Genomic DNA, 23,733 nt, shown 5'->3' with positions numbered 1-23,733 from the left:
TTCACAGTGCATATAGAAACATCACATTCACCTTGATGGAGTTAAAAAGAAAACAACTCCTATTTAATTCCCATTCTACCTGATACTACTAGAGCTTGGTAGTGTGATTCAAACTCTAGTCTGTCTTCTAACCCTATGTGGTCTATAAAAGAAATTTTTTTTAAGATTTTTTCCAAACAATTGTGCCTAAGCTGATAAGTATATTGAAATTTTTATTTTGTCATTCTATTAAGTTTGTCTAATGCTGTGAGGGTGTACATAAGGGTAAGTGTACCCTCACATAAAACACATCTTCTCAAAATACAGTGGAAATGAAAACCCAGCATTCTTTAAAATGGGTACAGCCTTTTGCTTCCTAATTGTTCAAGGTGTATATTTTCCTTAAAATCCATGGTTGTAGATTTGGTTCAGCTCTGTGATTTCCCACTCTTGAATGCCAAGCTACTCAGTATCTGCTGTCCATGGGATTGGACACTTAACAGTTGCCTCTGGGGATGTAAATTTGATTCCTTGGACTGCTCAAGGAAATGTGTGACATTTTCCTCTCCAAGCATAGTCTAGAAGATTCGGATGGCATTAGACTACTGATTAAATAATGATCCAAGTAAGTTCAGTGTCCATTTAGGCATCCATTGTGCATGTATTTTTTTCTGAAATATCTTTGTGTTTACATTTATTATAATTTATCCTGTCAAGTGTTTAAAATATACTCTTTAAAATATTATCTAAACTCTTGTGTTTGCAAGATGTTTTAAAATTGTCATACTGGTATGTGCCTATGAAGCATAAGAATTGTGTTTGAGAGGAAAATACTTACGTCAAAGTGCTTAAATATACCTACAAAATAGTCAAATAAGTTAAAATTGTCCTTTTTTATACTACCTTTTTGACATCACACAACCAAAATAAATGGTCCTAGTTATAAGGGAATTGGCTTATGTTTCCTGAAATCTCTGTACATTGTTATTTTAAAATGCAAACACTAAATCATAATGAGAAAGCACTAGGAGATTTCTATTTTCTCTAAGTGATATGGAAATTTGAAAAATAAAATCCTTATCTACCTATGTTTAGGACTTCTTAGTTACTTTAAAATAAATATTCAGTAAAAACACTCTGGAAAAACAAAAGCCTGGGTGGGGGAAGTGTTTGGGGTTCCTTTGCAGTTGTATTGTGCTGCTTGCAAATGAAAAGAATCATGTATAACATGCACAGAGGAGACAGCACAAGTGACATAAGGATAAGGACTGGTTCAAATATAATCTAATAAACTAAATATATTTTTGCTCATTATTCTTAGGTTACTTTATTTCAAGAATGACTTGTAGGCATTTATCCAGCTGACTTATCCAATATATGTCAGTTTAACTTTCTGAAGATTTTAACCATGTGATACTGAGAATTGCTTTGTAAGATTGGGGTCCTAACATTGAGGGGCCTGCTTTCTCCAAAGTGTAAGAACTATTTAGATTAGATATGAATATAATTCCTTTCTTCGAAAGTGAATTTTTTTTTTCTTTTTTCAGTAAAAGTTCATCTTCAATAGTATCTCAATTTAAATGTTATTTTATAGTGGTATTTTGGCTTCAGGATATTAAGGGCTTTATTTTTTGTAGAAGGATTTTGCTGTGCTCATGAAACTTTTCTAAAACCAACAGAATGATAAACAATTAAGAAGTTCCAGCTAGAACAATGGGCTATTTCCCTTTTTAAAGACTGTTTGTCATCCCTGTTAACTGACAGTCTCCAGTTGTTTTCAAAATTATTAATCTCACAGTACTTCAGATTAATGGTGTATACTATAGAAGAATACCTTTTCTTTCAACTTCATCATATGAGCTTGGAAGTTCAATCTTGTCAGGCAAGTGAGAATATGATCATGTTCCCCACTTTCCCCTTTTTATCCCCATCTCGGTTCAGCATCTGGAAAAATGATTGTGTAGTAAAACACATTAGGGGTGGCTCAGCAAATCAGTTCCTTTTGTTTCTCTGACCTCTGACTTACTTGGATGGGAAAATGGCCAAATTGGGGGTGGAGGGGAGTACTGCTGACTATCTCAGATATAGGTAATGGGTCTTTAGCAGACCATAAAAATAGACCCATCCCAGTAGCGTGATATGTGTGGGTTTTGTTTTTTTTTTTTTTTTTTTTTTTTTCCTTTTATTTTTTTCAGTTCCTCTGGCAGTAAACCACACACTGGGATCTGACGTTGTAGGGTTTTTTTTAAAAGCATATTTAAACTCTCACACACATATGCAATGAAGGTTTCAGGGTAGGATTTTTCTGCAGTATGCCATTTGGTCCTATTAAGAATTGTCTGTTCAAATGTTGGAGTATTTGACTGAAAATTCCTTAATAACTCTTTTAAAGGTAAGTCGTGATTTTTCTTTAAATAGAAAAGATCAAGAAATTTTCCATTTTCCAAATGATGGAAGAAGATACTACTCTATAAATACTCCAGAGAAGTTGTGGAGAAGGAAGAACAAAGAGTAGTTACTGTTTTCTTAATGTATCTAGGTTTAATTTTAAAATCTGTTTTGTGTTGTTTCCTTAATTGTGACTCTAGCTACATTTTATGCTTAAATGTTAAAACTGATCAATGACCAATGACATTTTATTTCTGGATATTTTATATCTTAAACATTTATTTGTTAGCATTTAAAATGATTTATAATCCAAATGAAAGCAGAATTTTAATTTTATACTTAGGCTATTTATATATGACGTTCAATTAGGATGAAGGTAAAAATGAAAAGTTTTCAAAAATGACTTGCAATCCTATGTCAACAATCTTTATACTGTGCAATTGTTGACTATAGTCATTAGTTTGTCTCATTTTCAATTTGAATGACATACATTTTGGTGAACCTGATTTTGTCTACATGATTAAATGCAATGTATGTTTTGGCTATATACTTAGGCATTTTATTAAATGAAATCTGATGCTGCAATTTCTGCTAGGAATGGTAAAATATATCTATTTTAGATAATGATCTGAAATTAAAATTTAGTAACAAAAATAAGCCAGAATTAATACTTTTATAATTCATGAAGCTAATTGTAAACATTAATGAATTGTCTTAAATAATTATACTATATGAGAAGACAAGTCATTCTGAATAAATTAATTAAAAAGATCAATTATGAGTAACTTTATAAATAACTATAAATGGCATAAATTCCTTGTAGAAAATTTGTTTCTATAATGATCAAGTTATATATTGAAAGATGATTTTTAAAGATTTTTCAGGTCTTTCTCTTCCTTTTCTATATTGTTCTAATTTATAATGACTTTTGAAGCTAAAAGAAAATATTACTTTAAATACCGACGTGCTAGGAAACCAAAATGAAATCTCTAAAATTTTTTTGTTATTTAAAGAATCCAGTGGATCCTTGGAATTAATAAGAAAAAAAATGTAAAAATCTTCTAATCTCCTCAAATCATTATTGAACCAGAACAATAAACTAAATTCAGAACCATCAGATAACAGGTTAACCTGGAAGAAATATTAAGATAACAATGGGAGAGGTACTTGCACAGATTGTACTGAAAATGTAGGAATTGACCTTAGAGATTATATTTGTTTTCCTTATTTTTATGAAATATTGGCAATGTTCACTCCAATTCATTTGATGTGTGTTGTTTTCTACTTCCAGAAAGAACTAATTCTGTAACTATTGTCTAATTTGATCACAAGATGTTTTAGTTCACTGGACCAAGATAAGGCTAAAACTTTCAAGTAGCATGTTCTAAGCTAGTAGCTTCTTTTTCATTTGTATGATATTTTAATTTCATATATATATATCTTCATCAATATACCAAATTCCATTGTTTTGCCAATAATCATTTCTATTTATATAAAACATGCATTTTATTAACAATTTTAAAAATGTTTACTTGTTATAGGTGCTTAAAATTTCATAACACTTCAAAATAACATTTTCTGTGAGAATTTTTAAGCATTTTCTTATTTAGTACTTGCAGCTTTACTTGATATATAATAAACTCATTGGAAAAAATTGAATCACAAGCTTCCACATGAAGACTCAGAATTGAATCTATATTTCCTAACTTCAAGTCCAGAGTTTTAACCACTGTAAACCTTTTAGTATCTTCCCATTTACAGTGAATTTTAGGTGTGGAAAAAAATAGCATTACAAAAAATAACATTTCTATCTAGGGTTCAATGATTAGGAATGGGCCTATCTAATCTTTAAGTCTACATACTGAAAGAGTTATTTAAAACTATAGTAATTCCTAGTTCGTAAGTCTGTATACAGATTTAATTCTTAGAGGATCCTAAGCATATGTGAAACTAATGAATGTATTTTTGCAATATTATCACCAAAACAAGTTTCACATTGTGATATCTGATAAGTATAATTTAGTGAGATACATTACTGTTTTATATTATACCTGTACATTTTTTCTGTTTTTAGCCTTCATATATTCTGTTGGGCTGCAAATGCACATGTGTGTCAAAGGATTGTGGTAACTTCAGTTTAGGACAAAATGTTGGAAGCCTCCTTATTTCATTATTTAAAATTTTGGGGATGACGCAGAGCCTAAATGAGGGGACAACAATTGTAGCTCTTTGAATTGTCTTTATAGCTGAAGATTATGCATGCAATTTAATTAGAGTTCTACCTCTAAATATAAGTCTATGAAGATTGACCTAATCGTCTCATTTCCACATGATAAAACAGCCAGATTCAAATGATTGATTTGCACCTATTTCTACTATTTTGGATTAAAATGTATACCACCCATGTTTAAGTAACCATGGATTTGTAAACACACAAATATGGTATAGGATAAGAGTATAAAAAGAATTTAATTTTAAAAATTAACATCTATACTTATATTCAATTTGATCATCCCCAGTAACTCCATAAGTTGGGTTTTATGGGCATTTTTTTTTTTTTTTTTGATGTTGGGAAGAGTGTACTAAAGATCAATAGTGGAAAGTGGAAGTATGTGGTCTTGCTTTATACCTTAAGAAAAAATGAAGGAAGTTTGAAGGACTAAATAGGAAATTTCAGATATCCTCTGATCAATTAAAACAAAAATGTCATTCAGGTCCTGGCACTTATTTCTGATACAAGTACCCTAGAAATGTGAAACTTTCATATTTCACCATTGGTATCCCAGTGAATGTTATCTCTAGGTCACATCTTTTCTAGGTAGAGTGTCCCAGGGAGCAGAGTTTTAACCACACATACAAATGATTATGGATTCTCTGAGGATTTGATTTAATGTTCTGGCCTATTTGCTAGAGAGGCTTCTTTCAACAGTCTACCACTGACTTTGTGAAATCTCAGTTTCTATCACGTTCCCAATATAGTAGAAGAGTATTTTGCTTAAGTTCATTATAGCAACACTGTCAATCTGACACACAAAAATTATTTTTCCTCCTTCTTTCAAAGACAGCCCAAGGGAATAGAATCCACTCACAATTCTACAAAAGGAGTCTATTTATAACCTATAAACTGAATAGGAGGCAACTGATCTACCTATAGATTCAAGAAAGGTATGTAATTAGTGATACCTTCAAAGATACCCTTCCATTCTCTTTCTACTTTACATAAGTTTTCTGTGTTTGTGATCATTCTCCACTTTCTTCATTTGAGGTCTAAAGCAAAAAGCAAGCTATCAATATTGTGTCCAACTCTCATAAAGGACAAATAGTAAAAAAGAGCCAATGAAATTAATGAGCTATTTTAATATGTAAGGAGCTGTGTTATTGAGAAAACAGTATGATGGATCCAAATTTAATATGCCTAAATAGCTAAATGTGATGAAAAGAAACAAACTACATTTTTTCTCTGAAGTTAATTTTGGGTTTTTAGAAAGCTCCTGACTAGAATGTGCCATGTTACTTGAATTTTCATGGACTTGGTGCGTGTCTTATATAGCATGTTCAGTCCTTCTCTGCCTAAAGTGAATAAAACTCTTTTGAGCTGGCCTGGTGGTGTACACCTGTTATCCCAGCTACTTGGGGGACTGTGGCAGGAGAAACCCAAATTCGAGGTCCCCTGAGCAACTTCATGAGACATTGTCTCAAAATTAAAAAGGGGTGGGGCTGGGGCTATAGTTCAGTGGTAGAATACTAACCCACCACGTGTGAAGTCCTGGGTTCAATCCACAGTACCTGGGGAAGAAAAAGTCACCAACTGTATAGTATGCAGCATCAGGATAAAGTCTGATTATACTAGCAAAGCATCATTACTCGTGTTTTCAGGGCACTGAAGGGTAATAAACGGACCTGAAGATGTCATGCGTTTCATATTCTTAAAGGGAAATAAAACAATCTTATATCAACGTAGTAAAAGTTAATCAAGTCATCAAACATTTGAACAAGTAGAAAAGCTTAACTCTTATTCTCTTAAATATCGGTAAGTGTTTGAAATGTTAGAGTAGTACATTTTTACGTGTGATACAGACCAATGTTAAAGTTGTCCAGCTATGTGATTCAACAGAATACATTACTTGATACTTCTGTTTTCTAATGAACTTTACTCAGTTGAAGTGGGAGGTATACACTGTCTCACTTCAGTTTTAAGTTCAAAGCAGACACAATCCAGGGAACAGGCAAGCCTGCCCACTGCTTGACATATCTGGGCTCAAAGTCCATACAGTCATAAGAATCATTCTCCAGGCACCAGCAGGTACAGCTCCCTGGGTTCCCAGTGGTGCTCTTGTAATTTTCTATCCCTTGCATAAATTCTTTTATATAGTGTGTGAGTCTTGATAAATAAGGAAGAATGGTTCTGGAAAAAGTCAGATTTAAGGTTGTGTCATAGAACTCAAAAAGGGGTTAATCTATGTACATATATCTACTTTAAGCAGAATGTGATTTTTGTTTTTAAATAATTATAACTCAAATCATTTTCTATTTCACCTATGGAGTTGGAAATTACATTAATATTAAGTGAATAACGTTAGTGAAGTTCGTATCGGACATAATATTCCAAAAGAGATTACTAAATCTTTGAGTTATACTGCTTTTACATAGATTCATATTAAGTTCACAAAATTGGAATTGGACTTGGGATTTGGGGCCTCATTGTTTTTAATGGCCTCAAAAATCCATAGGTTCTTACAGAACTTCACCTGCCTGAAGCTTTGTAAGGGTAAGAAAGGGACAGAGGCAGAAGTGGAGACCAAGCGAGGAATGAGGACCTCTGGGTTGTCACTACTGCTGCATGAACTTAGTCCCAGGACTCTTGGTCTTCTGTGCAAGGGTTGAGCAAAGAACTCGTTCAGAACTGAGGTTAAAGACTGCTGAACCTGCCTTAAGTCTCAGATCTACAAATGATGAAACCAAGGTGTCCAGAGATTAAGTGGCTTGTCTGTGGTCATCTAGCAAGAGTGGAGAGTCAGTCTGGTTGATTCTCCAGTCTCCTGATGCAATTGCACAAGATTGGATTCCTGTGTTTTGATTGCTTCCTTAAGTATAATTTGCAGATATGATTATTGATTTACACCATACAAAACACCAGAAATTTTCTATTTAGCAAAGACTTCAGTTGCTTAAAAGACTGTTTCAAGAAAAGTTTAAGTGTTTTATAATTATACTTTGCAAAGGATATTCTGTTTGATAATATTCAGTCCTTATGAGCCTTAAATAATTTGATCCATTACATTATGACAATCCTGGTCAGAGCCATAGGAGGTCGCTTATTGAACGAATTGAAAGGACAGAGAAAGCTATTCTTCCCATTCCGTCCACAAACAATTACTAAAAATTTCACTATAAAAATAAATCACTTGTTTTGGAATGTTTCCCATTTGCTTTGGAATAAACTTGTGACACTAATGAATTATTCAAGTGTCTTAGGAACAAGGGCCTCAGTGTGAATGGAGTATGTGATTCCTATGATTTCCAGTGGAAGTATTCGAGGCAGGAGGGAGTAGGTAAAGGGAAATCCCAAGAGGTAAGAAAGAGTAAACAAAATTTGCCAAGAAAAAAAGAAATTATTCCATTTATATTTCTCCATTTGGGGGAAAAGTCTTACTTCTTTCCATTATGTTCTTAGTTGCAAAAGGAATTTTTTTTTTAAATGAAATGGTCTTCAAGTGGAAATGAACATCAATAAAATCATGAGTGATCCTTCTATTACAACAAATATGTGAAGGGAAAACCTGAGGCCATGACAAAACATACTTGCTATTGTTAATATGCTGGCAAATGTACTTTGTTTGCCTCCTTTTTTTTTTTTTTTTTTGCTATCACCTTTGTTTTGTTGGCATCTATGTTTGCCTTGGTCACATGCATTTGGAAGTAAAGAATATTTGTTTATAAGCCACAATGCACATTCTGACTACACAACTGAGACAAGTCCATCATAAAAAAAAGTCATAGCTCAAATAAAAGTTTTTAATATTAATCAGAAGTGGCATATTCGTTTTATTGCAACATGATCCACTCATCCATGAATTGTTTCCTTCCTATCTTTATGAAATAACCAGATACTATATAATACCACCCAAACTAGATTGACAAGGTGAAATACATAAAACTAGTTGATTTAATAGAATTTGTATGAAACACTACACATGACATGACAAAACAGTATTGCAGTTGAATGCTAAAAAAAAAAAAAAAAAAAAAAAAAACCACTAAGACTAGTAAAACAATGCCTGTCATTAAAACACAATATCTTCCATATTTTATGTCTTTTAAATTCTTCCTACCTCTAATCTATTCAAGTTGTTGACAGTGAAATTGAAAATGAAATGCATTTTAAATAAGTGCTTTCCAGTTAATAAGATAAACATTTCAAGAGGAATCAACTCAATGTTCATGTAAATGTGATTCTTTTAAGTTATAATTATGTACTAGAGAGTCTCCTAGTATTTTCTGATAACATACTGTCCCATACTTACCCATACTTTGTTTTAACAGGTAGCTTATAAATGATTAGAAATATTGATTCTTTCTGATAATCATCAGATTTTTTCCTGTAAAACACATATCTTGCTGTTTGTGAATAAGGTATAGTCACATCTGTTACCTTGTATGAGTTAGCATTCAGATGGAGAAAGCCCCGGTTCAGTCACACTGAGTGCAGGAGAATTCCTGGAAGGGAGTAGAGGGCTGTGTTTGGGTGCAGAGCATAGATGAGGGGTGAGGTTTCTAGGAAGCATCTCGGGCTGAGGCAAAGAGGATGAGGGTGTGAGTGCATAAACAGCTCTCCTTATATAAGACTTCAGCATGGTAATCAACCACAGGAAGAAAACTAAGAAGAATTTCCAAGAAATGTTCTAACATGATTATTACTACCATTGGTAGGTAGGTAGGTGCCAGAGAAGGAGAAGGGCTTGGAAATCAGTTTGGTAAAACTAAAAAGGATTTGTTTTGTTTATAGATGGCAAAGTCACATTTCAATTTTGTTTTCTTTGTACTTTGATCTTTTTGTGCTGATATTTAAGCTTCTGTTTTATGATCTCTCTCTCATGATAGAACCACACCTCGTAGAAAACACGGTAATCATACCTGAGAGTTTGAAAGAAACAGGTGCTTAACCTCAATTCTTCTCCTGCATAAGAAAAATGGGCTGTGACCGGAACTGTGGTCTCATCGCAGGGGCTGTCATTGGTGCAGTCCTGGCTGTGCTCGGAGGTATTCTAATGCCAGTTGGGGATATGCTTGTTGCGAAGACGATTAAAAAGGTACAAGTAGTCTAATATTTTTTGCCAATGTGATTGGTTGTATCTTGTCTCTTTTTTTGCTTTGGGTCCCCTTTTTTATATTTTATGGTAACTGCTAATATTGTGCCTTCAACACGAAAGTAATCATCAATTTCTGCAACTCTACTTGATAAAGTGACCTTGAGTGAAATGTGACAAGTGATCAACATGAATACATTGCTATCTTAAATTTAAATAGCAAATTCCAATAAAACTATCTATAGGTATGTAGGTTAATAGAAATAATTATTTTTAATTATATCCAAAGTGCATGTTTACATGCTTTTGAATGAGAAAAAAATATTATGTTGTAGGGGGATATTCATCATGATAATTACATTTTGGTTAATACTGAGAAAAGTAGAACTATGTGTGCATGTATCTTTAAACTTCGTTTACTATCATAGTAGGAAGTTTTGGTAAACTGGTAAACTGCTTTTTGTAGTATAATCTTAAGTATTGTCTAAGGTTTATATTTGACTCAAAGTACAATATTGATTGACTCAAAATTTCAGGAAAACATTTCAGGAACATGTTATTTATGTAGGACATAGCTCAGAATATATCGACAAACTGTAGTTTTAACTAAAATTAGTAATTTGGTCAACAGGATTTGCACAAATATCATCTGCCACCCTAATTCATTCCAATTAGCCTCACACTTTCCAGAAATTTTAAGTGATGGAAGACAGAATAAGAGAAAACAGATCTGCAGAAATCCTTAACCAGGTATGACTCAAGGAGTTTGGAAATAGAGGTTTAAAAAGATATTAAGCTGTCAAGGACAAGGTAAAATGAAGAACAGGCACCACTGTGTACTTGAGGGTTTCTGTACTGCCCAGAGGCAAGAATGTTCATTGGGGGTGGAGGAACAGAATGCTGGCCAACTAAAACATATCAGAACACTGGCTTCAGCTTTCAGCCTGGCTATTGTCCCAGCACCCTAGACAGAGGGTTAGTAAGTGTGGTGCACAGTGCAGAGAAATGGGAATTGAAATAGGTTAGACCTATTCATTTATTCTGCAACATCTGATATTAACCAAGACCTTTGTGTCTCTCATACATGATTCCATGTTTAACATCCTGAAATATAAACAATTATATTTTATTTCCCTGATACACTGACTTAATTGACAAATTGACATGAAAACTGATATCAAATGTAGTTACTCATGACAAGAAGTTACTTTGATTTTTCTTTAGCAAAAAATGCTTAAGGCTTTAAAGTTAGAAATCTTCTCTGTGTACTATTATTGCTGTTGTCTTACTATAAAACTAGGGCATTCTTAAGGTAATTCCTATATTTGCATCCTATTTGCTTAATAGTAATCTGGTCATTTGTATCTCTTGTATTGCTAACATACTGCAGATCTTCAGTTTCATATGTTTAACCAAAATATGTATTATTATAAGATGTGAATATATAATTATAATATAGGTTAAACATTATATTATATATAAATACATATTATAAATTGAACCATATCCTCTGTCTTGGAATTCCTCGGTTTATTGATAGTGTATTTTTTTTTTCAAACAGGGATTGAACCCAGGGTTACTTGACTAGTGAGCTGCATCCCTAGCTTTTTTAAATTTTTTATTGAGACAGGGTCTTGCTAAGTTTCTCAGGGCCTCACTAAGTTTTTGAGGCTGACTTTGAACTTGTAATTATTATAGTATTTTTTATATAGGTCAGTGAGACTGACAAGTATTGGTGAAGTGAGATTTGTCTAACAGTAATATGGAATTACCATCACTCCAACACACAGTATGTTCCGTAATCTGTGCTTTTCACCAGGATCTTCTGCTAAAATGGAATCAGTTTCTATGTTACCAGATTATGATATATCTTTTGGAAAAGTTTTTGGAATAAACTCACTCTCCAATGCAAAGCATTTTAGACTTTTTCTTATACATTATCAATGATCAATAGCTGAGTACTGATCTTCTAATTTTTTTCTTTGTGAAACAAAATGAGTGCATACACTATTAGATGATGTATAAGTGCTAACATCTATTTTAAGCTAATTATTTAGTATTTATCACTAAGCTTATAAGTAGTCATGAAAAAATTTTTTGGCATCAAAATGTACTTCTGTATAATAATTGAAAGACTAAAATAAATTTTATCTCAAGTTTAAGATATAACTAAGAAAAATATATCTTACAGGGAAAAAAATAATAGACCTGTGAGATTCTAGAATTGAATTGTGTATGATATGGAAAAATGATATTTAGAAAGAGAAATCTGAGTATTCAATAAACTTTGGGAAGAAAGAGGAACTTGAGTTGGATTTTGAAGAAGTACCAAATTTTGAAAGTCCAGAGGATTGAAGCAAAGTTGTCAGACTAATTAACAGCATCGAAAAAAATTTGTGGAAAAGCAACTAGATACAGTGATGAGGGAAGAAGGTAGCAGATGTGATAAGAAGAAATGCAGCTTTGGATTAGATTTAAGCTTTAAACATAAGACAGAAGAATATTTAGTTGCTATACTATGAAATGGTAGTTGATGTATTTTTTTCAGTAAGATGTAGCAAAACCTGCATTATTTAGGGATTGGTATTGCCAAAACACTAGCCTTCTTTTGTGTGTATGCTAAGTGTTCCCTGTATAAAAAAAATAATCTTCACAGATTATAAAGTGAAATTATATTACCCATTTTATAAGTAAAAATCCTTACATCAGTTGACTGAGTTGGTGGAGTCAGTTTCCAAACATCAGCAATCTGAGCCTAGATAATACATAGTCATTTATGCTATGCTTATACAATAGAAAGGGTTGTGATGTGAAAAGACAAAAGAGGAAATACAAAAAACTACGTGGGACATGGTCACTTTTAAGGAAAACTTAAGATTCACTTTTAGAAAGATACTTGAATAAAAACGGTCCATTATAAAACCAAAGGTACTCTGGTCTACTGTAGTGAAGTACATAAACAAAATTTGTGGATGATGGGATGCAATAGAAGTTTGGATAGAATGCCTGAATCAGAGAGTAGAGCAAAAATAAGGAACCAGAGTCCAGTTGAGTAAATAATAGAACTATGTACCTCAGGAACAGAGGTTCAACAAGTGGTTTGATACGATCGATCTATATTTCAAAGGTCAGACCTCTTGATCATTGCTGTTAAGATCACAGGTAATACTAAACACTAGATTTATTTTCTAGAGAGTTTGAGAATAAAAAAGCAGAATTACTGTAAGAATATTTTACATAATCAGAGGAGGACAAAATCAGGAAAAAAAGTGATTTTATATGAAGAAATAGAAATAAGAGCATTGTTTCTTAGAAGTTAGTAAGAAGTCAGAACTCAAGAAAATAAAGAATAAAATGTTTTCTGGCTGATGGAAGTTAGGGAAAAAAGTGCGATCTTTTGCAAGTCAAAATAGAGAAATACAAATGCAGATTCAAGGAGGAGGAGTTACTAAACTGAAATTGAGTGGAAGACAGTTTCAGAGAACCGTTGAAGGATAGTTTCTGTTGTATACTCACCACATCCATAGCCTAAGACCCATCTGATGATGGGTCTTTACCTGCAGTGGTAAAGGTCTGTGGCACATTTAAGGCTACTTTTGATTTTGCTCTCGGGCTTCCATATGAACACACTGACCTTACCAATGTAGGTTGTATAAATGAGCTGTGAAGCTCAGGATGCAGCTAGTGGGAGGGATGGACTTAGCATGTGTGAAGTCCTGGGTTCAATCCACGGCCCTCCCAAAAAGAAGCTAGAACTTTTCATTTGTTAACATAAGATAGTTGTATTTTTCTTTAGTTTATAAAACGAGTTTTAAAATTATATTAACCTATGTATATCTTTGGCATATAGTAAAAGCCAAACCACTGAATTTTGTGTCTCATCCCTGTCTTGGCACATTCAGAGTCCTCTTATTAAATTAACAAATATTTAAGAATTTTAGTACTGGTGAATTCTTATTTGCTTATCATTGAAACTCATTAAATACTCTTCAGTTAATAGCAAATTGAGAAAGCTACAACTAATATACAAGTATTGTTTTGAAAAAGATTAAAATGTTTAAAAAAGATCAGAAAATTATCTCCCATTGTTTTATAAAGCATAGAGTTGGAGCTCTATGATAGTTTCCTATTTTAAAAGATGACACTCTGACATTATTTGAAATAGTCTAAAATAGTCCAGAAATATTCTAATTTATTTTATTTTTGCTCTTTATTTGTAAAGGATATTTTCTGGAGACTTCATGCTTTTTATAGCTAAAAATCTTTCAACCAATATTGTTTAGTATAATCCCTAATAGATTTGTACAGAGCTAGTAGGTTTATGCAATCTTTCTAGACGGACTGAAAGTCAATAGCATGAGATTCCATGAATGTACAAACTACCAAAGCACTTTAAAAAGTTCGAAGTTTTGCAACCATTTGCAAGATTTGATGCTTAATATTGTTAATCATGTGATAAAGTGTTTAATGAATATTTCATAACAAATATCATTTTAAATGAATTAAAATTTAATTTTTCCTATGATATAAACTATAAAACATCAAGACAAAATTAAAGCTTATATTAAAAGACTAATGTTTCATTATAATTCAAGTTTATCATTTACTTCCCCATTCTTGAAAATAACACTCCAAGAACTTGTTCAAAAACACCTTAGGATAAAACAAATTGGAAATTTATTTATTAGAAGGACTAGACTTTTAATAGTCATGTAAGTTTTTCTGTTACTTTTAATAAAATACAATTGTGGTGTTTCCAGATATGATAAAGTATCCTTTTTCACAGTATCATACAGCTCAAATGTGTGAAGCATTAATCATTGAAGATGATAAATTTATATTATATTTAATGACAAGATAAAACAATATTCAAAAAGTTTTGAATTCAAATAATGCCATAGAAAAGGATTAAACAGTATATACCTACAAAAATATACTCCAGGATATTTTACCAAATTTTATACTGGATTTTAATTGGAAATGAAAATCTAAAAGTGAACTCTCAGCACAACTATTGCTAATATTCTAATTCATTCTCTTTCAGTATGCACTCATAATGCAGAAATGTGAGAAATTTTTTAAATGAGAAAACTGTACTGTTTAGGCCAGTTAATGAGTAAATTGCAGTTCTGAGTAAGGAGGATGGGGGCTATTTTCAGTGTGCATCTGCTCTTTCAGGAAGTGTTTAAATGAAGAAGGAATAAATATAAAATAATCATTATCAGAAAAATGTGTCCCAGGACATTGAATGACTTACTGGCAATGGATTAGACAGTAAATACTATTAACCAAGTGGTTAATGCAGTGTGGGAGCTAAATGATGATAGTTATCCCTCTACAGAGTGGACTGGATCTGCATAACACTAAGGGCTAGTACTCATTGAATGTCTGCTATGGACTGACACTGTCCTCAATGCTATACTTATTAATCAACTTGTGAAGATAAATATTTAAATGATATGAAAAAGTCAGTAGTCAACTTGTTTTCACTTTCAAGAATACAAGGTGAAATATGGTTCCATCTAATATTATCATCCTCACTTTCTAAATAAAGAATCTGTGATACAAAGAAATTAAATAACTGCCCACAGTTTAAATGTTCAAGTGTCCAAACTGGGTCAAGCTCCTAGCATCTAGTACTGCAGTTTAGTCACTGCACTATTAGAGCAGGGTAGATACAGCAGGAGTTTATCTCATACATAGATTCGAATCTGCTGTGCCTGGTTCTCTTAGTACTTTGTAAGGTCCTTGAGAAATGAGACAACATGTTTTCTGCTTTGGTGCTCTATGTATTCCACAGAGAGTACATCAAGGGCATTTTAATAATTATGTTAAATTTGCCAGTTATGTCAGAGTACTGTTTTCATGCAACAGCAATAATCAAGTAATATATAGAAGATATTAAAGTCCCATACATTTGCTTTCAAAGTAGCACAGAAGAAAAGTTTCGAATGAGGTCAATGGCTTCCAATACAGCTGGAGATCATGTCATGTGAGAATGCTTAATTTAGAATCTAGTACCCACATATTTAACCTCAGCAGTGAATACTGACTTAGCTAAGTGAGAGGATCCTAAATTATGTTTCTTTTCCTGTATACCTGGTTAACACCTTTGTACTTCAAATTTTGTGAAAGATTTCCAAATAGGCTAAATAGTCCAATCCAATTTAATTTAAAATCATTTTTTTTTAATTCACAAAGAACATATAAAATATCTTGCCTCTTTTAAAAATAGAGGAATATGTAGTATTCTTGGCATTCAATAAGCAGCAATACAGTTTTATAACATATTTAGTAGAATTAGCATCAGAGGAACTGCTTTCCTATTTTGCCTACTCCAACATTTGTCTTTGAGATTTCTATAACACCATGACTTGTTCAAAGATTGGAGTGAAAAGACCTGATTTCTTCATTATCTGATACAAAGTTGGCATGTGACATTGAATGACATATCTATTTTGCTTGGATCCATTTTCTGTTTTTGAAAATTAGATGGTTTTATTCTTAACTGCTGATAATTTGATGTGTTCATTTCCACTTTTTATGTTTCAACTTTTCCATTGTAAAAATATATCTCCAGAAACAAGGCAAAATGACTTATAGCCTTTAAGAAAAAGGCATGATACACATCCAGTGTATTTTTGGACTTAGAGGCACATAGATTAAAGGTAGGGAGCATTTCTTCCTGTTGGTTACATCCTGTCACAAGCCCTTCTCAATTCCATAAGAATTGAGTTCTTATCATTAAGGAATGAAATAAAACATACACCTTGAGAGTCACATGATGATAGATATTGCCCTAGGCCTTAAGTTTCATATAGTGCATGAATAATTTTGTGTGTTTTCTCCCTTCATATAATCTTTTAAAAGAGGAAAATGAACAGTTTTCAGCTCCCACAGTTTTCAATTTCAACATTAACAAACATCTTTACATTTAGAAGACCAGTCATAATTTATGCAATTTTTTCTTAATATTGGGCTTGGTGTGGAAATGAGCCTTTGGGGCACAAATAAAAGGTTCTTCAGGAACACTGTATTTTAAAAGCAATAGGGATTGGCAAAGTCACTTTAGCAACTCTTGTTGCCAGGATAAGTGGATTGCAAAAGCAGATTTTGTAACTGCATTTTAACTGGATGCCCAGTTCTTTAAAGAATTCCCTTTTTCCCTGCATTAAACAATAAAATATCATGAAGATATGGAAGCTAACTTAACTTCTACCAACTATGTGCAGACAGTGACAGAAAGAAAAAATAAAAATCCAGTAATAGTACAGTGTAAAAGAGGACTAGTGTAAGGTGAGGGACCAGGACTGTCTCATGATTATGCCATTGTTTGCCTAGGTTAACCTCAGGCCTGTCACCTGGCTTCTCAGAGCCACAGTGTGCTTTACTGGAAAATGTGATATCTAGTGTTCCTTCCTGCTATTTTTTGAAAGATGCTTCCAGGTGAAGTAAAGAACAAAATAGATCTGGTAGTTTCTGGGTCTCTTTAACTTCATTTTCTGTGAAATCATTTTCTTCCTCTTCCTCTTGTACACTAAGGTAAATTGCAGTGCTTGAACCAGGTGCTTTGTTGGAAATGCTACCAGCTATAAATGCCTTTGTTCACACTTGTTGCTATAGTTTCATAGACTTCCAGCTCTGGGAAGGAAAAATGAGGAAGGAAACTGGGAGAGCATCATGGTAACACCTTCATCTTACAAAGAAATGGACGCACAAGCATTTGGTGACCTTCTACTTAGTCCCAAAGCTCTCAAAGTGAGGAGGAACTAGGTTTCTAATGTAGGGTTTTAAAAACCTGTCCTTAATGTATTTTCTACTTGTCTCTTTCAGTATCAAGGGCATCAATAATTAACAGATTTCACACAAAAATAGGGCATCTTCCTTGTCTTCTTCTTTAAAAAGTAGTAATCTAATAAAGATGTATTATGCAGCTGTAATTTTTGGAGACATGAATTAATGGGTTACTGCAAATATATTGAGTTGGGGAAGTCATATTGAGCAAGTTTCTGAAGTGGAAAATTCATATTTGTGTGTTTCATCTATAAGCATTTATTCATTTAATAAATGTTAAGTCACTATCCCATCAGTTGCCCAACTTTTAAAGAGGAAAAATTTTTCCAATACTACTAGATTTTCTTCTCAGTTTTTGCTGTTTTTTGCCTCATCAATATAGCTACTTAGGGACAGAATATTCAACCTAATTGAGAACTTTTTGGAACAACTTTAATAAAACTTGCTTAATAAAATGTGGTACCAAGTGTTACAATATTGCTACAGCATCATTTTAAAGCTTGCCTTAAAATCAACAGTCATGGCTCCTGTATTACACTGGTTCTCTTCCTAAAAGATTAACCAAATGAGGTTGCTATAGTACGTTGAAAATATTCTGGCTGCAAGCATGTGATAAAGTTGCAAAGGGCTTCAGGAGTGAGGTATTTGGGCCTGGCCCTTTTATTCCTGCTGCCTAAATGCTATAAGCAAACTTCCAGAAGTGCTAGTATTTTCTACAAAGAAATAACTCAAACTTGTTTTCCTCTCTTAGGAAGTTGTCCTTGAAGAAGGTACAATTGCTTATAAAAACTGGGTTAAAACCGGCACAGAAGTTTACAGACAGTTTTGGATCTTTGATGTGCAAAATCCACAGGAAGTGGTAGTGAACAGCAGTAACATTAAGGTTAAACAAAGAGGTCCTTACACATATAGGTGAGTGAGTTCCCACAAATGAGGGGTACTATGATCTTGAGCATCATGCTACTGAGAAGGCTCCCACTTAACTTACTCCTTTGTATTGAGATTGACTTATTTCTTTGCCAAAAATATACCTTGAAATATGTTTTGCTACCTATGATACTAATACTACTAGTATAGAATATTAATAAAGATTTAATGGCTATATTTTCAATAGGTGGAATAGAGAGCCTTTAACCTCTTTAATGAACAATAAAGGGATGTGTTAGATAGATTCGCTTTGCTCGGAGAAGCAACAGAGGGAGATGTGGAGAGGATGAGTTGAATTTAAAGTTAAATTTTATGATCAATAAACTCTTCCTTGTGTAACAACTTTAAAAGGATTCCTAATCAACTACAGCTTTTCTCATGATACAACCAAAATAGTCTTTTTTTTTTTTTTTTTTGGGAAAAATACTCCTTTTTTAAAAGTTACTACTTTCAAGGCTTGTATGCTGAGCTTAATATGCTTCTTCATCAATTATATCCTGAATCCAGTTGAAATTGGAACTATCAGAAGATATTTCTCCCAAACAGAACCAAAGACTTGTTTGTCCAATGGCTTCTAAACTGAATTTGATTAAATGTTGACATAGTACAACATCTATTAAAGCATGAAATTGTATGGATTCAAGATCTTAATTCTAGTTCAACCAAAGCCATCTCTATGAATACTGTAATTCCTTCAGATTATTCTGAGATTCAGTGTAAATCATTTTTAAAGTTACCTTTGGCAGGAATACGAAGAAAGAAGTCTTGGGAAAAATTCATAAGAGTGTCTTTCCCTTGACCTTATTAACTAATGCTTTCCAAAACCTAGGATTTTTTTTTTAAACAAAATAATAGAGCAATATTCTTTCTGAAAATACATTCGGAAGGCAGAGCTGTTAAGGATTTTCTCTTAGTGACTGCCATCTACTGGTATAATGTTGTAAGTACAATTTAAGGACAAATTTGGTTCACAATTATTTTGGTTTCAAGCACTGTATATCCATAAATGCTCCTTAAGTTACAGTAGCTTGTTCTCAAATGATATTTTATACTCCAGTTTTAAAATAGTTATTTGAGAGAAAAGACGTTGCTTCTAATTTTGACATGGATACTGTTTTGTATTTTTATATTCTTCGAATTTAAAAATTATTCTCAAAGAAGAATAATAAAGCTCTGGTACACATGTATTAAAGAGATATTTCTAGCTTGTTTTAATGCCTCTTTTGAAATAATGTGAGCCATTCATTTATTCATAAGGAAATAAGAAAACACTTGATGAAAATTCACCGTATCAGACCCTGTGCTCAGGAATTACAAAACTCATAATTGCTACCCTATAAAAACTTATGTTTTTAGTATATCTAAAGTGTTCTTATTTAAATTTCAGTCTCATACTTTTTTAGCCTTTACCTTAGTTGTCTGGTCACCTTGCATATCAATATTTAAATATGATAGTGTGATAAATGGAGGATGCCTCGTACTTGCAAAATACTTTTCCACATAACAATCATTCTTTTTAACACATTGTAAAAAATATTTAGTACTTTAGAGATAAAGACAGGAAATTAAAATTTTAAAAAACTAATACATAAGGATGGTAAGGAAGAGTTGGTTTTTAGCCCTCAAAAAGGATGATTATATTATCTCTAGTTCTCAGTAAAATATTGAAAAAGAAAAGTCAGTGCAACATAGGCTATGTACTTTCAGATTTTTTTCTAGTGTAAGAAAAAGTACTCAACATTCCCCTGCTTAACCTCTCTACTGTCTTTTCCTTGCCCTCAGAATAAAGACTTTGTTGAGTAAAATATGAACTCCTTTAATTAGAGGTCTTACTTATTTCAGTGACTTTATTTCCTACCCCGCTTTTCACTCACTCTACAATTCAGCCTCAAGCATTTGCATTTCCCAAAATGCATCATGTTCGTTAGCTTATAAATGCTACTCTCTGCCTTTCCTTACCTAAGTCAACTTCTGTTTGGTATTTAGACCACTTCTATAGAATTGCTACCAAAATGATTCATGACCCTCACTGTGACCAGCCCAAATCTGGATTTGTATCTTTGTTTTCTGTCAACTTCATGTAAATGCCCTTTGTAGCACTAACTCTTCTCCAGCTGTTCTAATTTCCTATTTGCAAGTTTAGGATCCCTTCTGATTAGTTGACTAGAGACTTTACTCTGGTTATTTTTAAATTACATCCCTTGGCATAATTTCTGACATATTCTATGGGTTCAAATAGTATTGTTGAATAAGTGGCATTTGAAAATCTGATTTTTTAAAAAAATCTCATTTGTCTGTTTGTTTCAGAGTTCGTTTTCTAGCCAAGGAGAATATAACTCAGGATCCTGAAGACAACACAGTCTCTTTTGTGCAGCCCAATGCTGCCATCTTTGAACCTTCGCTGTCAGTTGGAACAGAAAATGACACCTTCACAGTTCTCAATCTAGCTGTAGCAGTGAGTAGACAACCACTGTTTTAAATACTCCAGGACCCACCATTCTCATCATTAGAATTTTCATCATTAGAATTATCTTCAGATATTAGTCGTTTTGCCATTTTTATGAAAATGTGTTCCTTTGTTATTTTGAATGGAGTTATGGTCATTTGTAAACATGACAAAATCATAACAAATGGAATTAGAAGACTGCTTAAAGTATATCATAAAAAAAAGGCTTAACTTGAAATGTTTTCTTATGGCTTTCAATGGGCCAGAGAAATGTAATCAGCTAGACAAATTACACTTTTAGTCCAGGCAGAATGTGGCAATAATTTTAGACATACAGTTTAAGAAGTTTTATTCTAATACCTAAGCCATCTATTTGTTAGAATTATATTATGTTAGTGCCTTAAATGGTGTTTGTTATTCTTTTTAGGCTGCACCCCATATCTATCAAAATGCATTTGTTCAAGTGGTGCTCAATTCACTTATCAAAAAGTCAAAATCTTCTATGTTCCAAACCAGAACTTTGAAAGAACTGTTGTGGGGCTACACGGATCCATTCTTGAGTTTGGTTCCATACCCTATTTCGACCACAGTTGGTGTGTTCTTTCCTGTAAGTACTCAATATAATGATATGCTGTTGTATTGACATTATATTGGATAAATATAATGTCATTGGTAAAGTATAATTTTACAATTTAATATGTTAGCCCTCTTGCTGACTTGGGAATATAAATCCTAAGTTTTTCAAAAATGTATTCCTTTCATATGACTTCAGTTTTCTAAGAGGAAAATTTACTTAATTAAAATAACTAATATTTTAACAATTTCTACTTTTATAAATATACAATTTTTTATTGTAGTTCTGTTCAAAATCAAGTCCCATACTGTAGTCTTGCATTTAAAAAATTCATCCTATCATAAAATTTAATTAAAAAGTTGTCTTATCGAAAGGTACAAATTTGATTAGGTCAGCATGCCTTATTTCAGTAGTTCACAATTATCATTAAGTGGCAGTTTGGAAATTAAGAAAAAAATTGTGGACTCAATGGTGTGTTTATTTATAACAATGTTTGAAATTGCTGAAAGGATAGACTATCTTGAATTGACATTTAGCCTTTATTTAGTACTATATATGAATGTTATATTTTCCAGTTCTTTAGTATTATTTTACTTTTACACAGTGTTTAGGATTGCAAGGTTATATATCTGTTAAATACAATGTAGAAAGCCTTAAGGAATCAGATTTAATTATTATTTGAGTTGAAAGACTCACAACTCTTTTCTTGACTATTTTTTAAAAATTATACATCTGATATTTTTCATTTTAGTCACCACTTATTAAAGGGATCTCATGAAGATCAAAGATAGATCATTATGAGGGAAGAGGGGTGGGCAAGGGGAGATTACAGGGATAAAAAATTGATCAAATTATACTGTATGCTTGTACAAATATGCCACAATGAAACCCACTATTCTGTGTAATTAATATGTACTCACAAATTTTTCTAAAAAAATAACATTTTAAAAAACTCTAGAAATCTATCATTATTCTCAGAATTTTTGTTCAATGAGCCCTCATTTCAACATAATAGGAATGGTGATAAAAATTTTCTGAATTATGACATAGAGGACTCAAATTTGTATCACTTCAGCTTCTGGTATTTATTTTCTTTGTCTCAGCATCTTGACTTATTTCTAGGCAGTTTTTGTACTCTACCCTTTAAAAAAATTTAACTGTTTTAATTTAAAAACTTGATTGTATTATATATTAAAAGTGATAACATTGTGAATAACCTGAATTTGAAAAATGTTCGAGTTAATTACATATACTATAACTTGGAAAATATGATTTGTTCTGCTAGTAATTTTTTCTTATACATATTTTTCAGTACAATAATACTGCTGATGGAGTTTATAAAGTCTTCAATGGAAAAGATAACATAAGCAATGTTGCCATAATTGACACTTATAAAGGTAAAAGGTAAGTATCTGCGTAGCACATGCACATGTGGGATTATTAGGGTACTCTAAGGCAGGAGTGGTGCTTAAGGCACAGGATTCAACCTGTGGCTGTGTATCAGCCCTGGAAATTATTGTTCTGTCAGGCATTAGCCCCTCAAATATAATAATTGTCAGGTTCACACCAATGCAGAGCTTATGCCGCTGAACATCAGCTCTACCTAGTTTGATTTGCCTTTATGCCCAGGTTCTCTTATATAAAGAAGTGCAAAGGGACTATTATCATCTCCACTGCATATCCAACATTGTAGAACACCCATACAATGAGATAATTATAAATGAAAAGAAAATCAATACATCAATTGATATTCTAATGAATAGAATATATTTTGTTTTAATGTTTCTATAATCGAGCATGTCAAATAAAAATTGTGCATTTCAGTGACACAGCCTAAATATGTCTATATAGACAGAAGTTCAAATCCACGCAAAAGCTTTTTTCCCTGCTAACCATCTTGAAATGATTTCTATACTGATGGTTTATCTCATTCTATCTATGTTAATGCAAGAATGAATTAGTTTAGGTACAGTACTGGAATATGCATACTAAATGCAGAAATATCTTTGAAGTAATAACAGAACAACACAGCTTCTTAAGCACATTATTTCCCTTCTGTCTCCTGCCACCATAACCAAAGGAGTCAAAATTTTTCATATGTGTAAAATAGAACTCTAAAATATCAGGGAAGCAAGCCTTTTCTTCTCCTTAAAGTTTATAACTGAAATTTAGACCAATTATTTCCTGAAAACTTAATGAAAGATATTACATGTTTTTATTAACAGAAGTATTGCCTCAAACTAGATTGTTAGCTAATATAGCATGCAACAGCTAAATATTTACTAGTGTTGTGCCTCTTTCTTCTAAAGAGTTCAGAG

The 23,733-nt window shown here is 32.5% G+C and overlaps 1 protein-coding gene across 8 annotated transcripts in view; it reads left to right on the top strand.

Annotated features, from left to right (window-relative positions):
* The window catches only part of CD36 (CD36 molecule (CD36 blood group)), a 74,539-nt gene that overhangs the window by 39,386 nt on the left and 11,420 nt on the right, over positions 1-23,733 (top strand). For 2 of the 8 annotated variants that reach the window (XM_079150562.1, XM_079150561.1), the window contains 6 exons: positions 5,429-5,532; positions 9,469-9,677; positions 18,220-18,380; positions 20,703-20,850; positions 21,269-21,448; positions 22,728-22,819. In XM_079150562.1, coding sequence (XP_079006688.1) covers positions 9,558-9,677; positions 18,220-18,380; positions 20,703-20,850; positions 21,269-21,448; positions 22,728-22,819 — 701 coding nt within the window. In that variant the 5' untranslated portion in view covers positions 5,429-5,532; positions 9,469-9,557. Of the gene's footprint in view, positions 1-2,212; positions 2,372-5,428; positions 5,533-8,936; positions 9,001-9,468; positions 9,678-18,219; positions 18,381-20,702; positions 20,851-21,268; positions 21,449-22,727; positions 22,820-23,733 lie in introns of those variants that run through there. The other 6 variants (XM_079150566.1, XM_079150564.1, XM_079150560.1 and 3 more) reach the window with 5 other exon arrangements.

Source organism: Sciurus vulgaris, assembly GCF_902686455.1.
Source record: "Sciurus vulgaris genome assembly, chromosome: 8".
Classification (NCBI taxonomy): Eukaryota; Metazoa; Chordata; class Mammalia; order Rodentia; family Sciuridae; genus Sciurus; species Sciurus vulgaris.
Note: the sequence above shows the minus strand (reverse complement) of the source record. Positions and strands in the feature narration are given on the sequence as shown.